At 52.6% G+C, this 20,659-nt stretch overlaps 7 protein-coding genes across 7 annotated transcripts; 4 read left to right on the top strand and 3 right to left on the bottom strand.

The window, feature by feature from the left end:
* Nucleotides 1–57: 57 nt before the first annotated feature.
* BZA70DRAFT_274559 (tRNA-guanine(15) transglycosylase-like protein) lies at nt 58–1,984 on the bottom strand. The gene is made up of 10 exons (XM_064911996.1): nt 1,777–1,984; nt 1,607–1,719; nt 1,470–1,552; nt 1,399–1,408; nt 1,206–1,346; nt 888–1,148; nt 773–830; nt 641–718; nt 409–576; nt 58–354 (listed from the first exon to the last, which is right to left on the bottom strand). Exons 1-10 carry the CDS (start codon nt 1,888–1,890, stop codon nt 139–141), a joined length of 1,242 nt encoding a protein of 413 aa, XP_064769597.1. The 5' UTR covers nt 1,891–1,984; the 3' UTR covers nt 58–138.
* A 133-nt stretch (nt 1,985–2,117) lies between these two features.
* Nucleotides 2,118–5,552, top strand: BZA70DRAFT_306228 (GPI ethanolamine phosphate transferase 1). Its single transcript, XM_064914800.1, has 7 exons — nt 2,118–2,451; nt 2,508–2,714; nt 2,779–2,943; nt 3,008–3,477; nt 3,532–3,673; nt 3,729–4,039; nt 4,095–5,552. Exons 1-7 carry the CDS (start codon nt 2,286–2,288, stop codon nt 5,457–5,459), a joined length of 2,826 nt encoding a protein of 941 aa, XP_064769596.1. The 5' UTR covers nt 2,118–2,285; the 3' UTR covers nt 5,460–5,552.
* On the top strand, nt 5,553–9,712 carry BZA70DRAFT_274549 (cutinase transcription factor 1 alpha). The gene is made up of 7 exons (XM_064911995.1): nt 5,553–5,887; nt 5,973–5,988; nt 6,102–6,137; nt 6,227–6,255; nt 6,321–6,359; nt 6,449–7,517; nt 7,582–9,712. The coding sequence occupies exons 1-7, from the start codon at nt 5,784–5,786 to the stop codon at nt 9,346–9,348; spliced, it is 3,060 nt and encodes a 1,019-aa protein (XP_064769595.1). The 5' UTR covers nt 5,553–5,783; the 3' UTR covers nt 9,349–9,712.
* On the bottom strand, nt 9,561–12,834 carry BZA70DRAFT_107384 (WD40-repeat-containing domain protein). The gene is made up of 4 exons (XM_064909379.1): nt 12,564–12,834; nt 12,395–12,487; nt 12,250–12,321; nt 9,561–12,184 (listed from the first exon to the last, which is right to left on the bottom strand). The coding sequence occupies exons 1-4, from the start codon at nt 12,594–12,596 to the stop codon at nt 9,773–9,775; spliced, it is 2,610 nt and encodes an 869-aa protein (XP_064769594.1). The 5' UTR covers nt 12,597–12,834; the 3' UTR covers nt 9,561–9,772.
* Nucleotides 12,835–13,252: 418 nt separating this feature from the next.
* BZA70DRAFT_107335 (uncharacterized protein) lies at nt 13,253–15,470 on the bottom strand. Its single transcript, XM_064909378.1, has 3 exons — nt 15,213–15,470; nt 14,477–14,793; nt 13,253–14,399 (listed from the first exon to the last, which is right to left on the bottom strand). The coding sequence occupies exons 1-3, from the start codon at nt 15,218–15,220 to the stop codon at nt 13,510–13,512; spliced, it is 1,215 nt and encodes a 404-aa protein (XP_064769593.1). The 5' UTR covers nt 15,221–15,470; the 3' UTR covers nt 13,253–13,509.
* A 900-nt stretch (nt 15,471–16,370) lies between these two features.
* BZA70DRAFT_107272 (uncharacterized protein) lies at nt 16,371–17,964 on the top strand. Its single transcript, XM_064909376.1, has one exon. The coding sequence runs from the start codon at nt 16,656–16,658 to the stop codon at nt 17,670–17,672; it is 1,017 nt and encodes a 338-aa protein (XP_064769592.1). The 5' UTR covers nt 16,371–16,655; the 3' UTR covers nt 17,673–17,964.
* Nucleotides 17,965–18,785: 821 nt separating this feature from the next.
* Nucleotides 18,786–20,628, top strand: BZA70DRAFT_107274 (uncharacterized protein). Its single transcript, XM_064909377.1, has 2 exons — nt 18,786–19,213; nt 19,267–20,628. The coding sequence occupies exons 1-2, from the start codon at nt 19,092–19,094 to the stop codon at nt 20,570–20,572; spliced, it is 1,428 nt and encodes a 475-aa protein (XP_064769591.1). The 5' UTR covers nt 18,786–19,091; the 3' UTR covers nt 20,573–20,628.
* The last annotated feature ends 31 nt before the right edge of the window (nt 20,629–20,659 follow it).

Here is a 20,659-nt window from a genome sequence, read left to right as displayed (position 1 = left end):
CCTCTACTCGGCCTTCTCAGATCGGATTGCTGGGGTTTTGTAAACAAACCAGGCTGCAAATGTTTTCTTTTCTACAGAAGCCAGTGAATGACGTAGAATTGTACAATTGTTCTATAGCTACTCAAAACATAGACCTCCTCAGTCGGTCTTCTCCAAGAGATCTATGTTCACCTCTCTCAGCGCCTCAACTGCCCATTGCGGATATTTACTCTTGTCTCCAGCGTAGAGCGTAGAGAAGAAGTCTTTTACAAACTGCGGGAAGCGGTCGTCTATGATTGCGCGACGCGCAGACCGCATGAGCTCGAGCTGGTAATGCACGTTGTGCAGCGTGAGTAGATGCGCACCCGTTGTTTCCTAGACAATGCATTAGCTTCGCAGGCATCTACAAACAGAGATCACGAAACATACCTTTGCAGCAAGGTGATGGATAAAGGCTCGTGTGATACCCATCCCTCCGTCCTCTTTAGATCTGCAGATAGGACATTTGCAGCCCTTTTCGACAGGACTAAAGTCTGCTTCATAGCACTTGTTTCGAAGATTCACGATCCCTTCGGCAGTGATTGCGTTTCCGAATCTCTGTAGTAACAAAAGCACGTCAGCCAGCTCTTTTTTTCATAGTTCACTGATATGGGGAGCGTACAGCCGTGCGGGTGGGATACACGCAATCAAACAGATCAACACCCATTGCGACCGAAACTATCATATCCTCCGCATATCCCTAGAGACTGTCAGTAGCAGTCCACACAGATGAAGAGAATGCAGAAATACATACGACTCCCATACAGTATATAGGCTTATTGCGCGGAAGCAGGTTCGTGCAATGGTTGACACTGTATCGCAAACGTCAGTACACCACTCCACTACAAAATAGACAGACAATTGCATACACTTTACAGTACTGATCCTTATCCTCACCCCCAGACAATCCACCGATAGCAATTCCCGGCGTATCCCTTTTCTGCATTTCAGCACAGCAGATCGTACGAAGATCAAGGTCCAGACAGCCTTGGATGATTGCAAACAGGTTTTGCTTGTCCGGGTTCTTGTTGGCTTTTATGCACCGATCTAGCCATCGTATACTGCGATACATCGCCTCTTCAACTCTGGGTCCCTTGGTAAGAGTGGCTACGACATCGTCCAGTTGCATTCTACTATAGTCAGCAACCACATAATTCTAACTCTGTAATAAATGACACTATACGTACATGATATCAGAGCCTATGCTGTTCTGGAGCTCTATCGAGTGCTCAGGGGTCAGCAGCATCGGGGAGCCATCGTGCGGACTCAGGAACCGGACTCCTTCTTCTGTAATTGTAGCCAGCTTCAAGAGCGACACCATTTGAAATCTTACTTTGTTAGTTTCCTCTAACAACAACCAAAAGAGAGTATGAACTGTACCCTCCACTATCTGTTTTGAAGCTGTTAGCATACCGACTTGATCTAGAATATATCATGGGGCAAGAACATACCTGTCAGAATGTTATGAGGCCATGACTGTAATTTGTGTGCACCGCCAATTGTGTCCAGCACCTCTTGGCCAGGCTTGAGTCCTCTACATAAGAACATCGTTAGAAATATACGAAAACGTCAAAACAAACCGACATACAGATGATAGGTGTTGTTGAGACATATCTTGCATCCAAGATCATCCAGCTGCTCCGGCGTCAGTCCTTTCAGCGAAGCCTGCGTCGCCACAGGCATAAACATCGGAGTCTCGACCTACAACCTCTGTTAGAATTGCATCTCAATAGCAACCTACACAAGTAGCAGTCATACCAATCCGTGGGGCATTGTCATATTCGAGGCTCGCGCTTTCGAGGACGAGCACTGCGCCACGACCTCGAAGGTCATCGCCGCAGTTTTCGACACCGGCGGAAGCGCCCTCTTCATCGCAGACTTTACGGACAGCAGGGTTTCTTGATCAGCACAGCCGCCTCTAGCACAGCAGAAGCAGACGACAGTATTCGAGTCGGGGTGGTGGAAATATTTCTGGAGTGGACAAAGAGCGCCGCACGGAGAGTTGAGGTTTGCGTAGAAAAGTCTGTCGCGGTGTTTTGAGGTTTGTGCAGGGATGAAAGTGCCCCGAGCCCGGTCAAAGGCAATGCTGCCAGAGCATCCGCGGGTTTTGTTTATGTTTTGGCTGTTGCGGTCTTGAGAAGCTCCTGGTATTCGATATTAGCTGATAATGGTCTGTTGTTTTGAGTAAACTACTGCCAGTTGTTGATATTCTCCTCAGTGTAATCCCTCAGCCAGCTCGACACCTCTGCAATTCGTTATCTGCCGCCATGAACCGGCTAGGAAAAGGCTCGGTCCTGTTCATCGGCATCCTCTTCCATCTCATTTATCTATGGTCAATCTTCGACATCTACTTCATCACCCCGCTGGTGCATGGCATGCGCCACTTTGTCTCCACCGAGGAGGCTCCCGCTAAGCGTCTCTTCCTCATAGTCGGTACGTTACCACCATCGCCGCCGGTACCCGAAGCGCTTCTAACATCAGCTACACAGGTGACGGACTGCGAGCTGACAAGTGCCTCGGCACACGATATAACGCGACCACGGATGCATACGAGTATGCTGCGCCGTATTTGCGGTCAAAGATCCTGGACGAAGGAACTTTTGGTGTGTCGCATACTCGGATGCCTACAGAGTCCCGTCCCGGACATGTCGCCATAATTGCTGGCTTTTATGAGGACGTCAGCGCGGTAACCAAAGGTACAGACAGCTGTGTATCCAGTTTTTTTGAGCTGATTTTCGTGCTGACTACTTTGAATGACAGGCTGGAAGGAGAACCCGGTGAACTTCGACTCGGTCTTCAATCAATCGCGCCATACGTGGTCCTTCGGCTCGCCTGATATATTACCAATGTTTGCGCTTGGCGCTTCCGATCCAGAGAGGGTTGAGACGTTCATGTACGGGCATGAATTTGAGGATTTCACAAAAGGTAGGCAATGCAATCAAGTATGGTTGACGAATCTAGAGCTGACGAGTTCATTCTCGACCTGCAGATACGCGCGACCTAGATACGTTTGTGTTTGACCATCTCGAGAGACTGTTTGCGAGCGCAAAGACAGATCCAAAAATAGACGCAGCACTTCGACAAGACAAAATCGTGTTTTTCCTCCACTTGCTCGGTATCGACACCGCGGGCCATGCAAGCCGACCATACTCGCTGCAGTACTTTCAAAACATCCAGCACGTCGACCAAGGCGTACAGAAGCTAGAGAAGCTTGTCAATGAGTTTTATAATGACGATAAGACCGCTTGGGTGTTTACTGCCGATCACGGAATGAGTGATTGGGGCAGTCACGGCGACGGACATCCTGATAACACGCGTACGCCGTTGATTGCCTGGGGTGCGGGTATTTCGAAACCGGATAAGGAGAATCCTGTCGGTCATGACGAGTTTTCGGAGCCGTGGGAGCTTAATTCCGTCAAGCGCGTGGATGTCGAACAGGCAGATATCGCGTCTCTTATGGTAAGCGGTTTATATGATAGTAGTCTGAGCAGTACTAACATACGAGATCTATAGACGTTTTTGGTCGGATTACAATATCCTGCCAACTCGGTTGGCCGGCTACCATTGGAGTTTTTGGACGCGTCCGTGTCAGTGAAGAGTAAAGCAATTGTGGCTAATGCAAAAGCCATATTGGAGCAATACCGCATTAAGGAGGGTAAGTATACTGAATGCTGCTAGCGGGGAGCATCATGACTGACGCAATCATATAGCCCAGGTTGAATCGTCAGAGCTCAATTTCAAGCCATACCCATTGATTGAGAATAGCACCAGTAGTTTAGACAAATTGGTTGATGCAGCGACTTCAGCAGACAAGACTGGAGATTATGATACTGCGATTGGTCTCTCGTATGAGCTAATGCAGCTTGGCTTGCAGGGTCTTCGGTACCTGCAAACTTATAACTGGCTGTTTTTACGAACGTTGGTTACGCTGGGTTTCGTGGGCTGGATTTTCTACGCTCTCACCTCCTTTTTGGATTTTTATATTTTGCCCACGAAGATCGAGCCCTCTTCTGGATTATTTGTAAGTATCATCGAGAAGTTTTGCTGTCGAAGAATAGTAGCTGACTGGTTTATAGTTCTCGTCTCTTGCTGCTATTGTCTTTTCGATCGTGTCTGGAGCACTGTACTTGCAGCATGCGCCATTCATGCATTACCTGTATGCCATATTCCCGGTCATATTTTGGGAAACGGTGCTAGAGTACCGCACTTCGCTGCTAGAAGGCCTGAAGATCCTGGTCTGGAAGTCTGGCAGCAAAGAGCCAAACACGGTAGGAAAGCTTTTGGTTGAGATTATTGCGTTCTTTGCACTTATGGAGGCCATCGTCGTGGGATATTTCCACCGAGAAGTGTTTTCGGTCATTTACATGATGCTGTCTGTGTGGCCGTTGATTCAGAACTATGAGTTGAGCAAGAAAAATAAAGCGCTGGTGCTTACGTGGATCGTTACGTGCTTTGCGATGAGCTCGTTTACGCTGCTGCCGGTCATCAAAGTCGAGAGCATCACGCAGATCTTGATCGCTGGAGTTTTGATGACAGTCTTAGGAGCCGCTGGTACGATTTATCTCTCGGTGAGGCCGAAGAAGGACGGACAGAAGCTGAATAATGTTACAATGGTCATCTTTGGAATCCAGCTTGGCTTGATTGTGCTGTCGATGTTTGTGACGTACTCTACGGTGGATTCGCTGCAGGAAGGCAAAGGTCTTCCGTTTGGCAATCAGATTGTTGGGTGGACAGTCTTGATGGGATCGATTGTGGTTCCGTTTATGCACATGAAGTATCGCTATCATGACTACAAGACCCGGCTGCTGATTCTTTTCCTCGCGTTTGCGCCTACTTTCATCTTGCTTACGATCTCATACGAAGGTCTGTTTTATGTAACCTTCTTTGTCAATCTTGTGTGCTGGGTTGATTTAGAGCTCAAGGTCTACGAGGACCGCCGCACGATCGCGGCTGCCGCGGCAGGAAAGAATGGTACAGAGAAGAAAGGCGGAGCAGCTGCTGAGCGCAGACTGGAGCTGGCCGACGTGCGCATCGCGCTGTTTTTCTTCTTCTTGACGCAGATTGCGTTTTTCGGAACAGGAAACGTCGCTAGTATTTCCTCATTCTCACTCGATTCTGTCTACAGACTGCTGCCGGTCTTTGACCCGTTTTCCATGGGGGCTCTGCTGATATTCAAGATCCTCGTGCCGTTCGCCGTGATCTCTGCCGACCTGGGTCTGCTGACGCAGCGGCTCGGCGTGAAGCCGTCGTCGCTGTTCACGATGGTGCTCTCAATTTCCGACATCCTCACGCTTAATTTCTTTTACCTGGTGCGCGACGAGGGCAGCTGGCTTGATATCGGAATGAGCATCAGCCATTTCTGCATTGCCAGCTTGCTGTGTGTGTTTGTGATTGCGCTTGAGTACTTTTCGGAGACGCTGGTCAGCGGGGTGACTGTATAGAGAACCGCCGAAGCAATGTAATATATACCATAATTTTATAAAATAGTCATAATCATGTTTAATACAACATCCTTCTTTGTTCAAGATCCAGCAGCAGCCGTGCAGAGATCCAAGCTCAGCTCCAAGGATTGCTAAGCGAAGATCATCACGTGATGTCATGTGACCACCGAGAGATGGCGATGACGCGGGCGAATAATGCCGGGCCCCCGATCGGTAAATGAACGCTGCTTTTGTTGCTGCTGCCTCTGTTCCTCAGTCTGATAACCTCGAGTTTTCTTCTATTCACACTCAACAGACCTGAATCAGCTCATCCACGTACATCTGATGGCCGAAGACTCCAGCCAGGACGAGTCCTCCTCGACTCAGAACCCTAACGGGAAGCAGCACGTCAGCTATCGTCGGGCGCGGGCCTCGAGAGCCTGCGAAGTGTACGTCTTCTTTCTCTATCTTTCTTGCTGTTCTTCTGATCTTCCGCAGAGCCGCGTCTTCTAACTACTCTCGTCGTGTTTCTAGCTGTCATTCGCGAAAGGTAGGCGTCGATCAGTGCCGGAACATAGTCCTGGGCGCGAACCTCATCGCCCGGCCCCCCAGGCGCATGTGACAAAAACAGCCAATGCTAACTCACGATCCCTCGTCTTCCAGGTCCGCTGCGATGTCACAAACCGCATGCCATGCACCGTAAGTCTATTCAGAAGCACTGCCGAGCCACGTCCTTTCTCTGGTCTCGTTGTTCTAAGTGCTGTTCGGCTCGCTAACATTTCCCACAGAACTGCGTTGCGTTTGGATGCGAGTGCAAGTATGATTTCTAAGCTGTCGCGCAGACACTTCCTCCGCCCACTAACGCCTTTTTTTTTCCATCAGGATCCCTGACGCTCGTCGTCGCAAGGTCTCAGATCATTCGTAAGTTCTCGTCCTCTGATACCTCACCACCCGACCTGTTATTGTCGATGGTGACGATCGAGCTACCGTGCTGACAGCAGCCCTTGTAGATCCACAAAGCGCGAAACAGATATAATCAGCAAATCTCTCTCGTCAGTAGACGTCTCCAGAGCTCCCAGCGAAAGCCTCGATGTTGTGTCCACTCCGGCCGGAGCCAGTCGACGGAGGCGGAAAGACACGCTGGAAAGCGGAGGTGGTCACGAATCAGGCGACGATGGCGACGACGAAGACGACGGTGACGATATCGAGAAGCAGCCTGACCCTCAGCAGATCCTACCCCCCAAGCGGACTAGAAAGCCAGACGAACCAGACGACAAGCAGTCGAAAAAACGCAAGGAGGGTCCGCAACGGGTCGGTGGATTGGCGGCGGCGACACTGATCACAGCTGGCCAGAATACCACCGAGACAGCCGACGCTTGGATCAACATGCTCTCCTCACATACTGCAGGCACAAGCAGTGTACGCCGGTCTGGAAGAGTCGCGTATCTCGGCTCGTCGTCGAATCTGAGCCTGCTTGTACAATCCAAAGCGGGCGACACCGAGGTTTGCCACTACCCGCTCCCAGACGAGCTGCGCGTAGGTTCTGCGCGCTTGAACGAGCTTGATCCAGAGGAGATCGAGATCCTGAACCGCCGTGGCGCGTTCCTGCTTCCTCCCCGCGATATCTGCGACGAGCTCATCGAGTGCTATTTCGCGACCATCCATCCGATCGTGCCGATGATCAACCGGACGCAGTTCATGCGCCGCTACAACGATCCAAAAGATCCGCCTTCGCTATTACTTTTGCAAGCAGTCCTCCTCGCTGGAACCCGTGTCTGTCGTAACCCTGCGTTGCTGGATAACCAAGGGTCAGCCGACCTAGCGAGCTTGACAATCTACAAGCGCTGCAAGGCGCTCTACGACGCAAACTACGAAGACGACAGAATCTCGATCGTGCAGTCGCTCATCTTGCTGGGATGGTGGTGGGAGGGACCCGAGGATGTGACGAAGAACGTCTTTTACTGGACCCGCGTCGCCCTCTGCGTCGCCCAGGGTTTCGGGCTTCATCGCAGCGTTGAAAAGTCCCAACTCAGCGTTGTCGACAAGCGTTTGTGGAAACGTCTGTGGTGGGTCTTGTTTGTAAGTTCTTATCTTCAATCTGTGAACTTACTTCTCTACTTATTTGCTAACTTTTGGTGTGAAGAGTCGAGATAGAAACGTCGCAATCGCCCTCGGCCGACCGGTGCTGATCAACACAGATGACACAGACGTTCCTATGCTTACTGAGGAAGACTTCATAGAAGAAGAAGGACCTGGCCCCTACGAGTATCCGCCCAACACACTACACGTGCAGCACTTTATCCAGTCGCTGAAGCTGTCGGAAATCATGGGGCTGGTCTTACGCCAGCAATTCTCCGTCGCGTCCGAAAACTCGAGATCAAACAACCGTAGCCCGGATATCACACATTCCGACATGGCCCTTGGCGCGTGGATGAACAATCTTCCCCAGGAGCTACGGTACTACGTCAACGAGCCAGAGTCGCACGATTTTTTCAAAGCTCTGCTTCATCTGCAGTACTACACCGTTCTCTGCTTGCTGCACCGGACCAACATGTCGCAGTCCAAACCGCAGCTGTCGTCGGTCGGAAGCAGCTATCTGACGTCTTATCCCTCGCGGGGGATTGCGTTCCAGGCAGCACATATGATTGCCCGCATTGTTGAAAACATGATGAACCGACAAGAGTTGCGCAACGCGCCCGCGTTCACGGTGTATACACTCTTCTCTGCGATGATTATGTTTGTCTACCAAACCAAGTCGCACTCGCCGCAAGTCGTCCAGGGTGCCCAGCGCTCACTGAAGATCTGCATGGGTGCTTTGGAAGAAGTTGGCAAGTCGTGGATGGTGGGCCGCATGATTCTGCGGCTGTTTGAAAAGATTAACGAAAACAAGCAAATGAAGGACCGCATCTTCCGTGCCGTGAATCCGCGCCCGCTACCGCAGCACCAGCACAACAGCAACAGCAGCAATAACGGCGTACATAGCTCAAACCTGTCTGCCTCGTCGTCGATGCAGAGCTCGGGAAGCAGCAGCGGCACGCAAAGCCGCAGCACAATCGCAATGCCGCGACCTTCGTACGCAACCACGACGACGTCTACGCTACCGTTCGACTCGCCTGCCGCGCCGGTTCCGAATATCTCGTACGAGCGCACGACCTCGCGGCCGTCTACCCCTGCAGCTGCGCCGTCGCCGCTCATCCCTGGCCAGTCCAGGAGTCAGCAGCAATCCCACGATAGTGCGAGCCACTACTTTGCTTCGCGGGGAGTGAATTCCACGCCTTCCGGCGCAACTCCGTTCCAGTCAAGCGTCTCCGTGCCCGGCACGCCACCAGATTTCTTCTTTGTCACGCATTCGCCACCGCTATCGCAGACCTTTGTCGAGAATTTCCAGCCCTCGCAGCTCTTCCCTGAAGACCAAATCGCCGCCTTGCTACAGCAGCAGCGGCAGCGACAGCAGCCAAAGGACTCTTCGGCCTTGTCATCCGACAGCGTTAAACTTGAAGACGGCGAGGCGCTCAGCGTACCAAACGGCTCGGAAGCACAGACGTGGTCGGCTTCAATGACCGGCGTGGGCGAGATCGCAAATGCGCTGGATTTACTGGCCGACATTGACGTCGACCAGAGCACCCCTGAGGACGGCTCCAACGCGTCCGTCTCCGGCGCCGCGGGCCTGAGCAGTTCCGGCCACGCGACAGGGGCCACACCTGACGCTGCCGAGACCGCGGCGGCGAACATGGCCGCCGTCGAAGGCGGTACGCATTACGCTGGTGTTCCGAGCGCGGCCAGCGCGGGGGCGCCGAACTCGTTGAATATTGGGGACTGGTATAATTACCTGATGACGAACGGGGCGACGGAAGGGTTTGGCGAGGAGATGGCCGAGTTGGCGCAGGCGCGTGGGTTGACGTCGTTTTGATGAGGTGGTGTTGAATGAGAAGAAGAGTAACGTGTATGCCTTGATTAGGGAATGGTGCTGTATTATATGGGAGGAATATGGTATTTTCCTTGTTTTGTGAGCTGAACGAAAGCTTTATACGCTACTACAACGAGCTCAGTCGTTTCTTTTCTTTTGTCAATTTTGTTTTTTTTGCGAAGTCACCCACGAGGTGTCTTTTCTCTGTACGTGACGTTGGTAACTTCCGGCTGTAATTCCTTTCTTTTGTCTTTGTTTTGTGTGTTTTGAAATATTGTTTTGCTGCTGGGCAGTGATGTGGTCTGTAATTCTTGGGTCCGGTAAATGAGAGTCACAACTGTATTGTATAAGATAGAAAATTCTATGAGTTAACTTTTGTCAACATATTGACTAACTGCGTATATCATTTTTGATTTCACGAAGAGGTCTAGTCCCCATACACCTTCCACACGCAAATAAACCCGCCGTCTCCGCAGGCAACTAAATAGTCGCCATGCGGACTAAACGACAGATGCCGCACGAGTCTCTTGATGCGCGGGATGTCGAGCGTGGCGTGGGGTTTTATGAATACGAACGGGTCGGCGATGATAGATGAGCCGTCTTCGGTGTACGGTTTCCGCGGTTTGCCGTCTGCTGGGGTGTGCTGTGTCTGGTTGTGGTCTTCTTTGTGGTGGTGGTCTTGTGGGGTGAGGGGTTGTGCGGTGGGGGAGTGCTGGATTGGTGAAGAGAGAGAAGGGGGTGCGGAGGTTAGTGACGAGCCGCTACGGCGGGGCCGGGTGTTGACCTGCTGGCCTGCTTCTGCGGGAAGCACGGCGGCGGAAGGAAGGCCGAAGTGAGAGCGGGGAGAGGCACGGGACTGGATCAGCGCCTGGAGCTCGGACGGCGTGAGGACGGTGGGTTTCTTTGCGACCGCGGATGATGATGAGGAAGAGGTGGTAGTGGTTGTGGCGGCGGAGGAGGAAGAGGAGGACGAGCTTTGTTTTTGCATGAGGGTAGATGAGGTCTTTGGCTCCTCAGCGGGGGGTTTGAGAGCCCGCTTGAACGCGGCACCTGTGGGTTTAAGCGGTACATCGTCCTCAACAGGGTCGAAATCCTCATCGCTCATCCCGATAGTAGACATAGCTGTAACTGCTTGCTTGCGCGCAAACGGCAACCGGATCGACAACCCCGACCGCTCTTGATAGTCTGGCTCGTCGTAGTCGTCATCCTCTTCCGTGGTTTCGGGAATACTCCCGTGCACCGGCCCAGCATCTTTCGACTCCTCCCCATCCGATGACGAAAGATTGATCAAGTTCGCTTCCGCAACCATCCGACTCTTCCTCTGCGTCTTCTCGCCCTCGCCCTCCTCCTCGTCACTGCTAATCAACGAAACTTCAACTCTAGACGACTCGCTCTCCTCCCCGCCGCGTTTCTCCTTCTCTTTCTCATTCTCCTTCTCCGCAGCACCACGCGTCGTCTTCACCGCCATCGGCTTCGGAGGTTCCCGCCGCTTCACGCGACTTTGCCGGCCTCCGCGTGCACGGCCACGACCGCGTCTGCCGCCGCGCGGGGGTGCTCGGGCGTCGCTTTCGTCGGCGTCTTCGTCTTCTTCCTTTTTGTAGCTCTTGCTGTCGACGCGGCGGCGTTTTGGGGGGATGTTTTCTTCTTCTTCTTCATCGTCATCCTCATCGTCATCCTCATCTTCGTCGTCGTCATCATCGTCATCGTCATCATCGTCCTTCCCCTCCGTATCAGAAACCTCATCTGCCGGACCAAACGACCCGCGCGTCCGCATTCCTGCAGAACCCGCATACGCCGCCGACGGGGCCACCCAGGCCTTCTTCAGCGCAAAATGATTCCCCGGCTTCGCTCCCGGCGGCAGGGGAATAGAGTCTCTTTTTATGACTGTGCCTGCCGCGGGTTTTCTCTGCGACGTTTCAGGCTTTTCGTCATCCTCTTCTTCTTCGTTGTCGTCGTCATCGTCATCGTCGCTGACGTAGGAAGAAGAAGAGATGTAGGAGGAAGAGTGAGAATCGGATGGTGCGTCCTCGTCGTCTTCGTTGGTGAGCTCGTACTCTTTGAGCTGGAAGACATACACCTTCGCCGCGTCGTTGCCCATGACAAGCGTCGACCCACAGCCCACGCCATGGCCGATGCCGAACCTCATATACCACGGCGTGGTGTGCGGGATGCTGAACTGCAAAAGCCTCGTGAACCCACTTCCGAACGCCGAAAGCGTGTCCTTGGATTTGTCGTGGCTCGTAGGCGCGTTTTGCTGGCCGAGGTAGTCTGCGAGGTTGGACGCGAAGCCGTCGATGCGCCAGAGCACGATGCGGTGCTCTTTCGCCGCTTTGGAGAGGATGAGGTCGCCATAAAATGCCACGCTGTCGACGTAGTTTGCGTGCAGAGCGTTGGTGGTGAAGTGCGACCAGTAGAGCACGACAGGGTTGTCCGGGTCGACCTCGAGTTTATCGAGATCCGGTAGTGCCCAGAGGTCCACGCGGTTGTCCATCCCGCCGCTGACAAGGAACCGGCCCGAGTCATGGAACGCGACCGAGAGAACCTGCTCGCGGTGTCCCTCGCCCGCGCAGATGACTGCGCATGGCTGCGCGACGTACCGCTCGTCCAGGTTCCAGATGCGGATCGTGTGGTCGCCGGAGGAGGACGCGAGCACGTGGGGATGGGTGGGTGATGTTTGCAGGTCGAGAATTTCGTCACCGTGGCCGACGAGTGAGCGCACGAGCGTGCCGGTGCTGCAGTCGATGATTTTTACGACGCCGGATTTGCCGCCGACGGCGAGCCAGGGAGCGCCGGTGCGGGGGTTCGAGGTCCATGCTATAGAGCAGAATGCTTCGTCGGGCTGCAGCAGTAAGTGTTAGTACATATAGCAGATAGAGAAAAAGAAGTAAATGGGGAAGTGGATACATTGCAGTCGACGTAGGTCGCTAGGATTTTGACCTTTTGCTGTTCATTGGTACCACACGCGCAGGTCAGGACCTATATCGAGGCGAGGAGAATTAGATACGTTCTGCTCAGGTAGAAACACGTAAGTAATAAAGAGTAAACATACCACGTTGTCTCCTACAGTAGCAAAGACCTGTGGCTGGTCTCGTTTCTGGAGCGGGAAGAAAGACACGTAGTAGAAGATCGAGATGTTGTTGGTCTACCTCAGCAAGACATGTCAGGATTGAAACAAGAAAAGCATTGTAAACGAGATAAACAAAGAATAAGAGACGCACATGAACTACCCCTTCAGCTGCATATTTCTTCATGGATGGCTGCTAGCTGGAGTGAATGAGACCGGGCATCGGTTTGCTTGTGTTCATAAAGAGAAGGGGTATGTAGGATCGCGAACAGAAGAGAGAACGAAGGCAGATTCACGGCCGTAGGAATATCAGCATCACCAGAGCAGGTATTTAGTCGATATCAAAGACAAAAAAGTGCACGCACGCGCTACGACTGCTTTCGCTGCTGTTGCTGCTTCTGCTGCTGCTATATCGACGCGTAGAGTGTCGTCGAGGTGGGAGGAACAGCCATTACGCGCGAGGGGAAGACGTACGCGCACAGACGCGACACAACACTAATATGTTACCTAACTTGATTGATACTAATTACTAATATACTAAACGCATCTGAAATCTTCAGAATACAACAGCGGCACGCGTTTTTCATTCAACCAGCCAGAGCTACACTTATGGACCGATTTCGTCTCAGGTCATTGAAGTGGTCTGCGGGTTCATCTTCTGGGCATCGCAGCTGAAAATGGAAATGGAAAAAAAAATCTCGGGGTTCTGCGAGCGGCTGGTCATCGCGTCAGAGACTGAGCTCAGTTCAGCGACGTGCATGCGCTGAGAAGAAAAAGAGAGTGAAAAGAAAAAAAAAAGGAGAAAAAAGTCCAATCTGCTTTCATTCAGGACATTTCTTTGAAGTACTCTATAGATTATCTGTATTCAAACAAATGTATCAGAAAGAAGGAGTAAATGGAAATAGAAATAAAAATACATTTTAGGTTTGTTAGCGTCTCGTCTGAGGCCTCATCCTCATCGCGGCCTCGCTTCTGATTTTAGATATCACTTTCTTATCGGCCGTATGCGGAGGAGCCACTGCTGCTTCCGGCGGTGCCGTGAGCTCGTTTAGGTGTCGGGTGGTGGTGGTGGTGCTGCTGCTGTAGATGTCGTGCAGTATTCATGGCAGCCGTGTAGGCTGTGTATCTGCGTGCTGTGTTTGCGCTGGCCGTATCCCCCATGCAATGACGGCCAGATCCTGTATGCTCTCCATGATTTTATCGTCGTCTTCGTCCCATCCTCCTGTCATATTCTCGCTTGGCATGCTGCTGCTGTTTTCTTTCAGCAGTGAACTGAGTTGGGAGTTGTCCCCGAGCGGCTCAGTAGGAATTAGTGGGGTTGTGGGCACCGGCGGCGGCAGGTGCACATGGACTCCCCACGGGCTTTTAAACACACCGCTCAGTAGCTGGCCACCGCCGTCGTCCCCGTATAGAGAGGGATTTGTCGATGAAGTGGTAGAAGACGACGACGACGACGAAGAGCCGACAAGCATGGCCTGCTCAGGTGTAGTGACCGGTGTCGCGCGGCGAAGCACGACAACAAGGCCGTCAGACGAGCACGAGACCACAGCCTCGACCTCGACTCTCTCGTTCGAAATCGGACTCCGCATATTCGTACACAACCGTGAGTCCCAGACCGTCGACGGCTGCGCATGCGACCGTGGATCGCACCACAGAAAGCGCATGTATGCGATCGAATCGTTCTCCTTCGCGCGCTCGACCGCCATCTGCGCCGACACCTGACTCTCGGCATTCACGCAGTCCCAGAAGTTCCAGCCCTTGAGATCGTCGGCCGCGATGCCGAGTAAGGACTCGATCGAGTGTGTTGCGTACATCACCGGCAGCGAGAGCGACGCACGGTTGAGGATCAGAGCCGCGCGACGCTCGCGCTCGACAAACGGTTGATCGAATTTGGGGGCTAGTTGGGTTAGCATCCGGGCGCGACTGGCAGTTGCAGATGCTGATGAGTTCGCAAACGCCCGGTGAATGAGCGGAGCTAGGCGTGCGCGGTCTGATAACAGTTAGCTAAAAATAATCGTGGGAAGCATGGAGGGGGAAGCATGGAGGAATGAAGAGCAAATCAGGTACCTTCGCTTTTGACCGTCCACTGGTAGACGGATGTGGCTGCAAAGAGCACGTCAGAAACGACGGTGAGGACGCACTCGCAGCTCACCCAGGAGCCGTTGCTGTGAAGCAGCCGGAGATAGACGACGGCAGCAGCTTTGTCGGTGAAGACGATCTTGCGGTGGCTGCGTCTGCACTCGAGCAGCTCGTCCGGATGGACAAAGTCAAACACCGACCGCCGCCTCACATCCTCGGATTCGTAGCCCAGCACGAGTCCGAGCGAGTCGGACGCAAAGAGTACGCGGCAGTCACGGGTAAGATCGTGGATTGTGATAAAAGTTCTGAGAGGGAAGGAAATTAGTTAGCACGTGTGGTGAGGAGGAATTGTGCGGCGGCGATGCCCGACGACGGTGAAGTCCGGTATCGGGTCTGATTCAAGCCACGGGTCCCGTGCGCCACAGCTTCCTGCATTGTGAGGACAGAAATCGCGCGGGATGTCGGGGGATAATCGATAAAGAAAAAATGAGCAGAGCGGTGGGCGCGATTGCGGTTGATTGGTGTTGGCGGTCGTAAAAGTGGTGGTTGGTGGTGGTGGTAGTCGGAGAAGTGGCACGAACGACAGGGTAGGTGGACCAGGACGGGCAGAGACGCAATTGATGGTCGAGAGAGGCGGGGACCGGGGAAAGTGAAAGAGAAAGCGAAATGCTGCGGAGCTTCCGGGCGGGCAATCGATAACGATGAGAGGAGAAAGAAGACTTACATATCCATGTGGGCGATAAGGAGAAGGTGGAGGGGGAGAACTGGAGGTGGAGAAGGTCGCTCGTGCGCAGAGCACCCGGTGAGTAAGGAGCTGAAAAGAGAGAAGGAGAAGAAAAAGAAATCAAAGAAAAAAGAAGAGCGACGCGATTAAAAAAGGGAGGAAGAAGAGGAAGAGGACGAGAGCCGGTAGAAGAGGAGATGGGGGAAGGACAGAGAGAAGAAGGGTTTTGGGCGAGATGAGCTTAAACCCGAAAGGGGAAAGCTTCCAGAAGCCTTGCGCGGCGACACTGCGTCTGTTGCTGTACGCTAACACTGGCCCTGCGCCACTGCGCCGATTCCATTGCTGCGGTAGTCGGCACATCACCGCAGTGCACCAGACTGCGCATGATTGACGGTTGAGCAAGAAGCAGCTGCAGAGGAGGAGCAGGATGCAGGCCGAGACAGTGGAGGGCTGTTCAGGGTGTTTGGGAAGGCCTCGAGATTTGGGATCGGTTCTTTCCGCACCGGAGATCAAACGAACAATCTCGAAACTTTAAAGACCAGCAGCGCCCTTCTAGCGCAAACCTTCCTGGAGCTGGACCCTCTCGGACACCGGGAGAATACCGCACAGCAGCAGCAGCAGTAGAGATATCTGCCATGATAGTCTCGCAATTGACTGGGAAAAAGCAGATGTGTGAAGAGCCGGCGGTGCAGATGACGCAGGATGAGACACGTCATCTGTGCGTGATGCTTCTCTGTGCAGAAGCAGAAGCAGAACAGAAGCAGAAGCAGAACAGCAGCAGTGCGGCGGAGGCCGGCGAAAGCTAAGCCGCCGTGCAGGGCTTCGGCTGCTTGCGTCAGCTGCAGTTCGAATGGCTGGTTAATGCCGCTGTGTTTCGTTAGTTTTCTGTTGTTGTTAATTTGTGCCTTCATTCAGCAAGCGAAATAGACTGCTGTCTTGGTATTGACAGTAGGCGGGAGGAGCAGCTCTCTACCGAAGATCTAAGGTGATATGAGCTGGGCCGTGTGCGTTGGGCGGCTCTTTTAGTCAACCAGTTGAGTCTTTGAAACATACAAAAGAATAAGATGTCTCTATGGTAAAGATAGTGATTTAACTGATATAATGCCGCATCAAAGGCATGCATGCTCAACTACGTCTCAACTACACCAGCACTCCGCGCACGTGACTTCTAAAATTACATAATCGAGCAGAAACCCTAAGACTCACAACACGATCCGGTTGCTAGACAGATGATCTGGTGAACACACATACACCTTTTTGAATGAGCAGATGGAGTGCTCGACGGTGGTTCAGTGGGTCGATTGATGATATGTCTGGATATTGTTAGTGTGGATTACTGTGTTTTCTTAACAGCAAGGCTGTGGCTAAGAAAATATACCTCGCATCCCTCGATCGAGAAAGCGCAGATCAAGACATCAGAACCAACAGCGAGATTCAAAAGCAATGCATTTCTTCGCGGTACTTGTTCAGATTGTGCTCTACGCATGTACATCTGCAGTTCTGCTTTGTAAATTTGTCCCCGGCATGCGATATCTGCTGCAGTACGGAAAAGTGCTCTCTTCAGATTCAGATCCTAAAGCAACACCATCAACCCCATCGTCGACTTTATCCTCGCTTCTTCTCTGGCCTCTTAACGCGACTGTGCCGAAAGCATGGTTTTATCACTTCTACATCTCCGGCACGCTTGTCTCTCTGCTTGCTATCACTCTGCTCCATCTAGCACGCTCAGGAGTGTGGTCTGCTCCCGTGTGGTTATTACTTTCCATCGACAACTACCTCTCATCTGCAGAGTCCCTTCTCCCGTACAGCGCACCCACCGGATATGTGCTCCTGGACAAACTTCTGGATTTGATGAAACATTTGATTTCCAGTCTATCGACCTACGGAGAGAGCGTACATGTGTCGTACGAGAGTGCGCAGGCGGCACTCTTTATGTTTATGCTGCAATCCCTTCGTCGATGGTATGAGTGCCTTTACGTCGAAAAAATGAGCCAGGTTGCACGCATACGACTTGGACACTATATCGTCGGCCACCTATTCTACTTTGCAGCCTCTTGCGCTCTATGGTGCGATGCTCTCGAGGATGCTTTACTACCAAGCAGCAGAAGCAGCAGCAAGTCGTTCGGCACACTTGGCTTTGCAATCAGTCTGGGCCTGTACGCGACAGCAGGACTTTCGCAGTACAAAGCTCATGCCGTACTAGCCAGTCTGAAAAAATACTCTCCACCGCCCGCTTCGTCGCTGCTGTTTCGATATCTAGTCTGCCCGCACTACGGAGCCGAAGTGATTGTATATCTTTCACTAGCCATCGTGTGCGGACTGACGCCGGCGACGGTCGCCGTCGTGGTATGGACTTTTGTGAATCTCTCCGCCTCGGCAGAGCAGTCGCGCGCCTTTTATGTCAAGCGGTTTGGCGAGCAATCGGTTGCTGGGAAATGGAGCATTCTCATCGGCTTCTGACCTCTCCTGCTGATCAACAACACGATCTTGTATATATATATTTCTTTGCTACTGCTGCTACTGCTCCTGTGGTTATGAAAAGATAGAACTAAAAATAGTGACGGAAACACAATGAAATGCAAATCGACAAACATCCGGCGGCATTAAGTTTTTGCTGCAAGCACGACACAGGCCTCCAAGTGCTCCACGAGCAGCGCGCTTCCGCGGGCAAGCGTGGAAGTGCATCGACTTATCTGCAAAGCGCTTGCCAGACTCAATCGGACTTTTTGATTACTGTCGTCTGCGATGTGTATGGAGTCGAGAAGGTCAGGCAGTCGGCAATACGAGTCCGGTTTTCCATAGGGCAGCTTTCTGATCGAGGCCGTCGGCTGCACCCGAGTTACCCTGTTCTCATCCGTGCGTAGCCTCCCCTAAGCCGCGCGCGCCCTACCGAGATGCATAGTTCTACCGCAGCTCTATCAAGAAGTACGAAGAGAGATGATAAGCAGGCAATGTGCAGATAGAAAGATGAGTATAGCGGCGATATAGTGATATATATCTCCCGAGCTCTACACCGAGCTGCCAAAAAACTCCGAGAGAGGGAAATGAGCAGGCCGAAGAGACTTCCGCTAAGTCCTGAGATTAAGTGGAAAATCTCAATTTTGATTTTACCGAAGCGAGCGCACGGGGTTCTATTTTTTTTTTACCCCGTCGCTGTTCTTGTTCTGTTCCTCTTCCTGTTTCTGTTCGTCACCGCTCTCCGCTTCGTTCTGTTGCTGATTCTGTCTGGTAATTCTTGCTGGTTATATGAGGGGAAGTGTATTTGAAATGTAGCGAGTTCTGTCTGTCAACAACCGCTGCTGATGTCTGTGACGAAGTCGCGTCGTCGCGCGCCGAAGGGTTGTCGTTGGATGACATAGTGAGGGGATAAGCGATGATTAAGGGTAGAAATGGAAGTGGATGTTGTAGTGGAAGCGCAAGTGATTAGGAAGATAGTAGATGAAGGTTGCAGGTAAGGTTGAGTTGATTATCCGGAAGACTGGGTAAGCCAGGCTTCCTTATATGTTACTCTACTGGCTGCCTTATTCTATCCTCTCGTCGTAAGAAGTCAGTCTACTCGCCGGAAGGAGCGAGGAGCTGGATCTTGTGGATAAGAGATGATTCGTGAGGTGCGGCGTGGATAGCCAGCCTTCTGACGGGGGACGGAAGGTGAGGCTTCACTGCGCACCACTACTGATCTGTTTCTGCACGGCTGCAGCTGCTGCAGGCTGGCGCACTCTGGATCTCCACATCCGAGCGTACGCTCTTGCCCAAACCTTAGCCGGGTCTCCAATTCGCCATGCTGCATCTCTCTTCTTTTCCTTCATTCTCTTCTTCTCTTCTTTTCTTCCTGCTCTGTCCTGTTGCCTCCTTGGCTTCCAGCTCTGCTACATATCCGCCATGGCCCGTTTCACACGTACCTCGGCCATTCTTCTACTGTGCGTTGTCATCAATTTTCTCTTTATAGTCTTGTTTCTCTACCTCGACGCTGTCCCCGGTGTCCCATACTCGCTTCTGAAAAAGTCCGTCTTCGCTCCCTCTCTTCTTTCCTCCTGCTAACCGCCAATCATCCCAGAACACTGCAAAACGCAAAGTCCGCATATCAAGGCTCCACACTTGACTCCGATCCCGATCTCGAATCCGCGACCGCTATAGTAATCCCCGCTGAATGTGAGGATCCCTATCGCATGCCCGGCTACCTAGTGCTGCCCGAAAACGTCACCGACCCCGCGACCCTGAAGGAGACCGTGTACGTGCCCTTCTATGACACCTTCACCGACCGTCCACCGGTCGCGATTGCAACATACCCGCAGCCTCCACATCAGAACTTTGACTTTGCTCCGACGAAAACGCCCGATGCCGAGCTTATGCGTCAGGCGCCCACCGACTGGATGGTGCGAATCCAGAAGCATGTGTATAATCAAAACAATCCGCTTGTGTACTTTGACGAGAACGACGAAGACGCAATTGCTGATGTTGCCGCACGCAACAGGACCGCAAGAGAGCTCGTCTGGCTGCGCAACAAGCGCGTGCTCATGCTCGCCGACTCCGTCGACCGCTACATGCTCATGCATTTCTGCACGCAGGCCGGCGTGCAAGGTATCGAGGGTCTCATTGGCAAGCACACCCTCGCCATCTGCCACATTCCCTCTCTCAACTTCACCATCACGCACTGGCATATCCCCGGTATGCTCTCCGCCACACCCGACTGGTGGTATATATCCGAAATTTCCCACGTGCCGTTCGAGGCCCGGTTCGAAGACATGTACAAGCAGTATCTCAACCTGACCATCGGTATGGACGGCAAGGGTCCCGATCTTATAATCTACCAGAGTATCCTCTGGGATACCTTCAACTTTGCGCGGGGCCCCGCGGCTCATGCACTCACGGGCCTGAGCAGCACCAACGAGCCCCCCGACGAGGGACGCCTGCTGTTCTGGTCCGAACTCGAATTCTACCGCAGCCGCCAGCAAATCATGATCAACTACTTCCGCTCCCTGTTCAGCAACAGCGCACCGTTCCTCTACCGCTCCGCGCTCAACCACCGCTTCGAAGGCCCGATCGACATCCCGGTCTACCAGCTCGACCGCGTCGCACGCGCGGTCGCGCACGCAAACTCGATCGAGGTCCTAGAATGGGCGCAGTTCGCGCGCGGGTTCTATGAGATATATAGAGATGTTATTCACGTCAATCTCAGCGCGCAGTCGTGGCTGTACTCAAACATGATGCTGTATTACCTCTTCCGGGCGACTGGCGGCGAAGAGGTGCGGGGAAGAGTCACAAAGTGGCCGTTGACGGATGTCGATAAGCAGGTTCGGCATTGGTCAAAGGGAGATACGTGGGAAAAGTGTAATCAGTATAACAGGGTGTTGTATCGGTAGATGTTCTTGTTTTTGTATGATTGTTATCGTTGTAGTTCAGGTTTCTGCTGTTCTTTGCATTTGTATTGCGTCGCATTTCATTGATCT

This window comes from Myxozyma melibiosi (genome assembly GCF_037950935.1).
Source record: "Myxozyma melibiosi strain Phaff 52-87 chromosome Unknown BZA70scaffold_2, whole genome shotgun sequence".
Classification (NCBI taxonomy): domain Eukaryota; kingdom Fungi; phylum Ascomycota; class Lipomycetes; order Lipomycetales; family Lipomycetaceae; genus Myxozyma; species Myxozyma melibiosi.
The sequence above is the reverse complement of the archived record's forward strand: the minus strand, read 5'-3'. Positions and strand labels throughout refer to the sequence as shown.

Bases quoted from the DNA above. Each gene is read 5' to 3' on its own strand.
- BZA70DRAFT_274559 (XM_064911996.1), bottom strand. From the start codon at position 1,890: ATGAAGAGGGCGCTTCCGCCGGTGTCGAAAACTGCGGCGATGACCTTC. The intron at 1,553-1,606 runs GTATGTCGGTTT...GTTCTTATGTAG, and splicing joins CTCAACAACACCTATCATCT to AGGACTCAAGCCTGGCCAAG. The intron at 831-887 runs GTATGCAATTGT...TTTGCGATACAG, and splicing joins AAGGATCAGTACTGTAAAGT to TGTCAACCATTGCACGAACC.
- BZA70DRAFT_306228 (XM_064914800.1), top strand. From the start codon at position 2,286: ATGAACCGGCTAGGAAAAGGCTCGGTCCTGTTCATCGGCATCCTCTTC. The intron at 2,452-2,507 runs GTACGTTACCAC...TCAGCTACACAG, and splicing joins GCGTCTCTTCCTCATAGTCG to GTGACGGACTGCGAGCTGAC. The intron at 3,674-3,728 runs GTAAGTATACTG...GCAATCATATAG, and splicing joins GCAATACCGCATTAAGGAGG to CCCAGGTTGAATCGTCAGAG.
- BZA70DRAFT_274549 (XM_064911995.1), top strand. From the start codon at position 5,784: ATGGCCGAAGACTCCAGCCAGGACGAGTCCTCCTCGACTCAGAACCCT. The intron at 6,256-6,320 runs GTATGATTTCTA...TTTTTCCATCAG, and splicing joins GCGTTTGGATGCGAGTGCAA to GATCCCTGACGCTCGTCGTC. The intron at 7,518-7,581 runs GTAAGTTCTTAT...TTTGGTGTGAAG, and splicing joins GTCTGTGGTGGGTCTTGTTT to AGTCGAGATAGAAACGTCGC.
- BZA70DRAFT_107384 (XM_064909379.1), bottom strand. From the start codon at position 12,596: ATGAAGAAATATGCAGCTGAAGGGGTAGTTCAT. The intron at 12,322-12,394 runs GTATGTTTACTC...GCCTCGATATAG, and splicing joins CTACTGTAGGAGACAACGTG to GTCCTGACCTGCGCGTGTGG. The intron at 12,185-12,249 runs GTATCCACTTCC...TTACTGCTGCAG, and splicing joins CGACCTACGTCGACTGCAAT to CCCGACGAAGCATTCTGCTC.
- BZA70DRAFT_107335 (XM_064909378.1), bottom strand. The intron at 14,400-14,476 runs GTACCTGATTTG...AACTGTTATCAG, and splicing joins GTGGACGGTCAAAAGCGAAG to ACCGCGCACGCCTAGCTCCG.
- BZA70DRAFT_107272 (XM_064909376.1), top strand. From the start codon at position 16,656: ATGCATTTCTTCGCGGTACTTGTTCAGATTGTGCTCTACGCATGTACA.
- BZA70DRAFT_107274 (XM_064909377.1), top strand. From the start codon at position 19,092: ATGGCCCGTTTCACACGTACCTCGGCCATTCTTCTACTGTGCGTTGTC. The intron at 19,214-19,266 runs GTCCGTCTTCGC...CAATCATCCCAG, and splicing joins CCATACTCGCTTCTGAAAAA to AACACTGCAAAACGCAAAGT.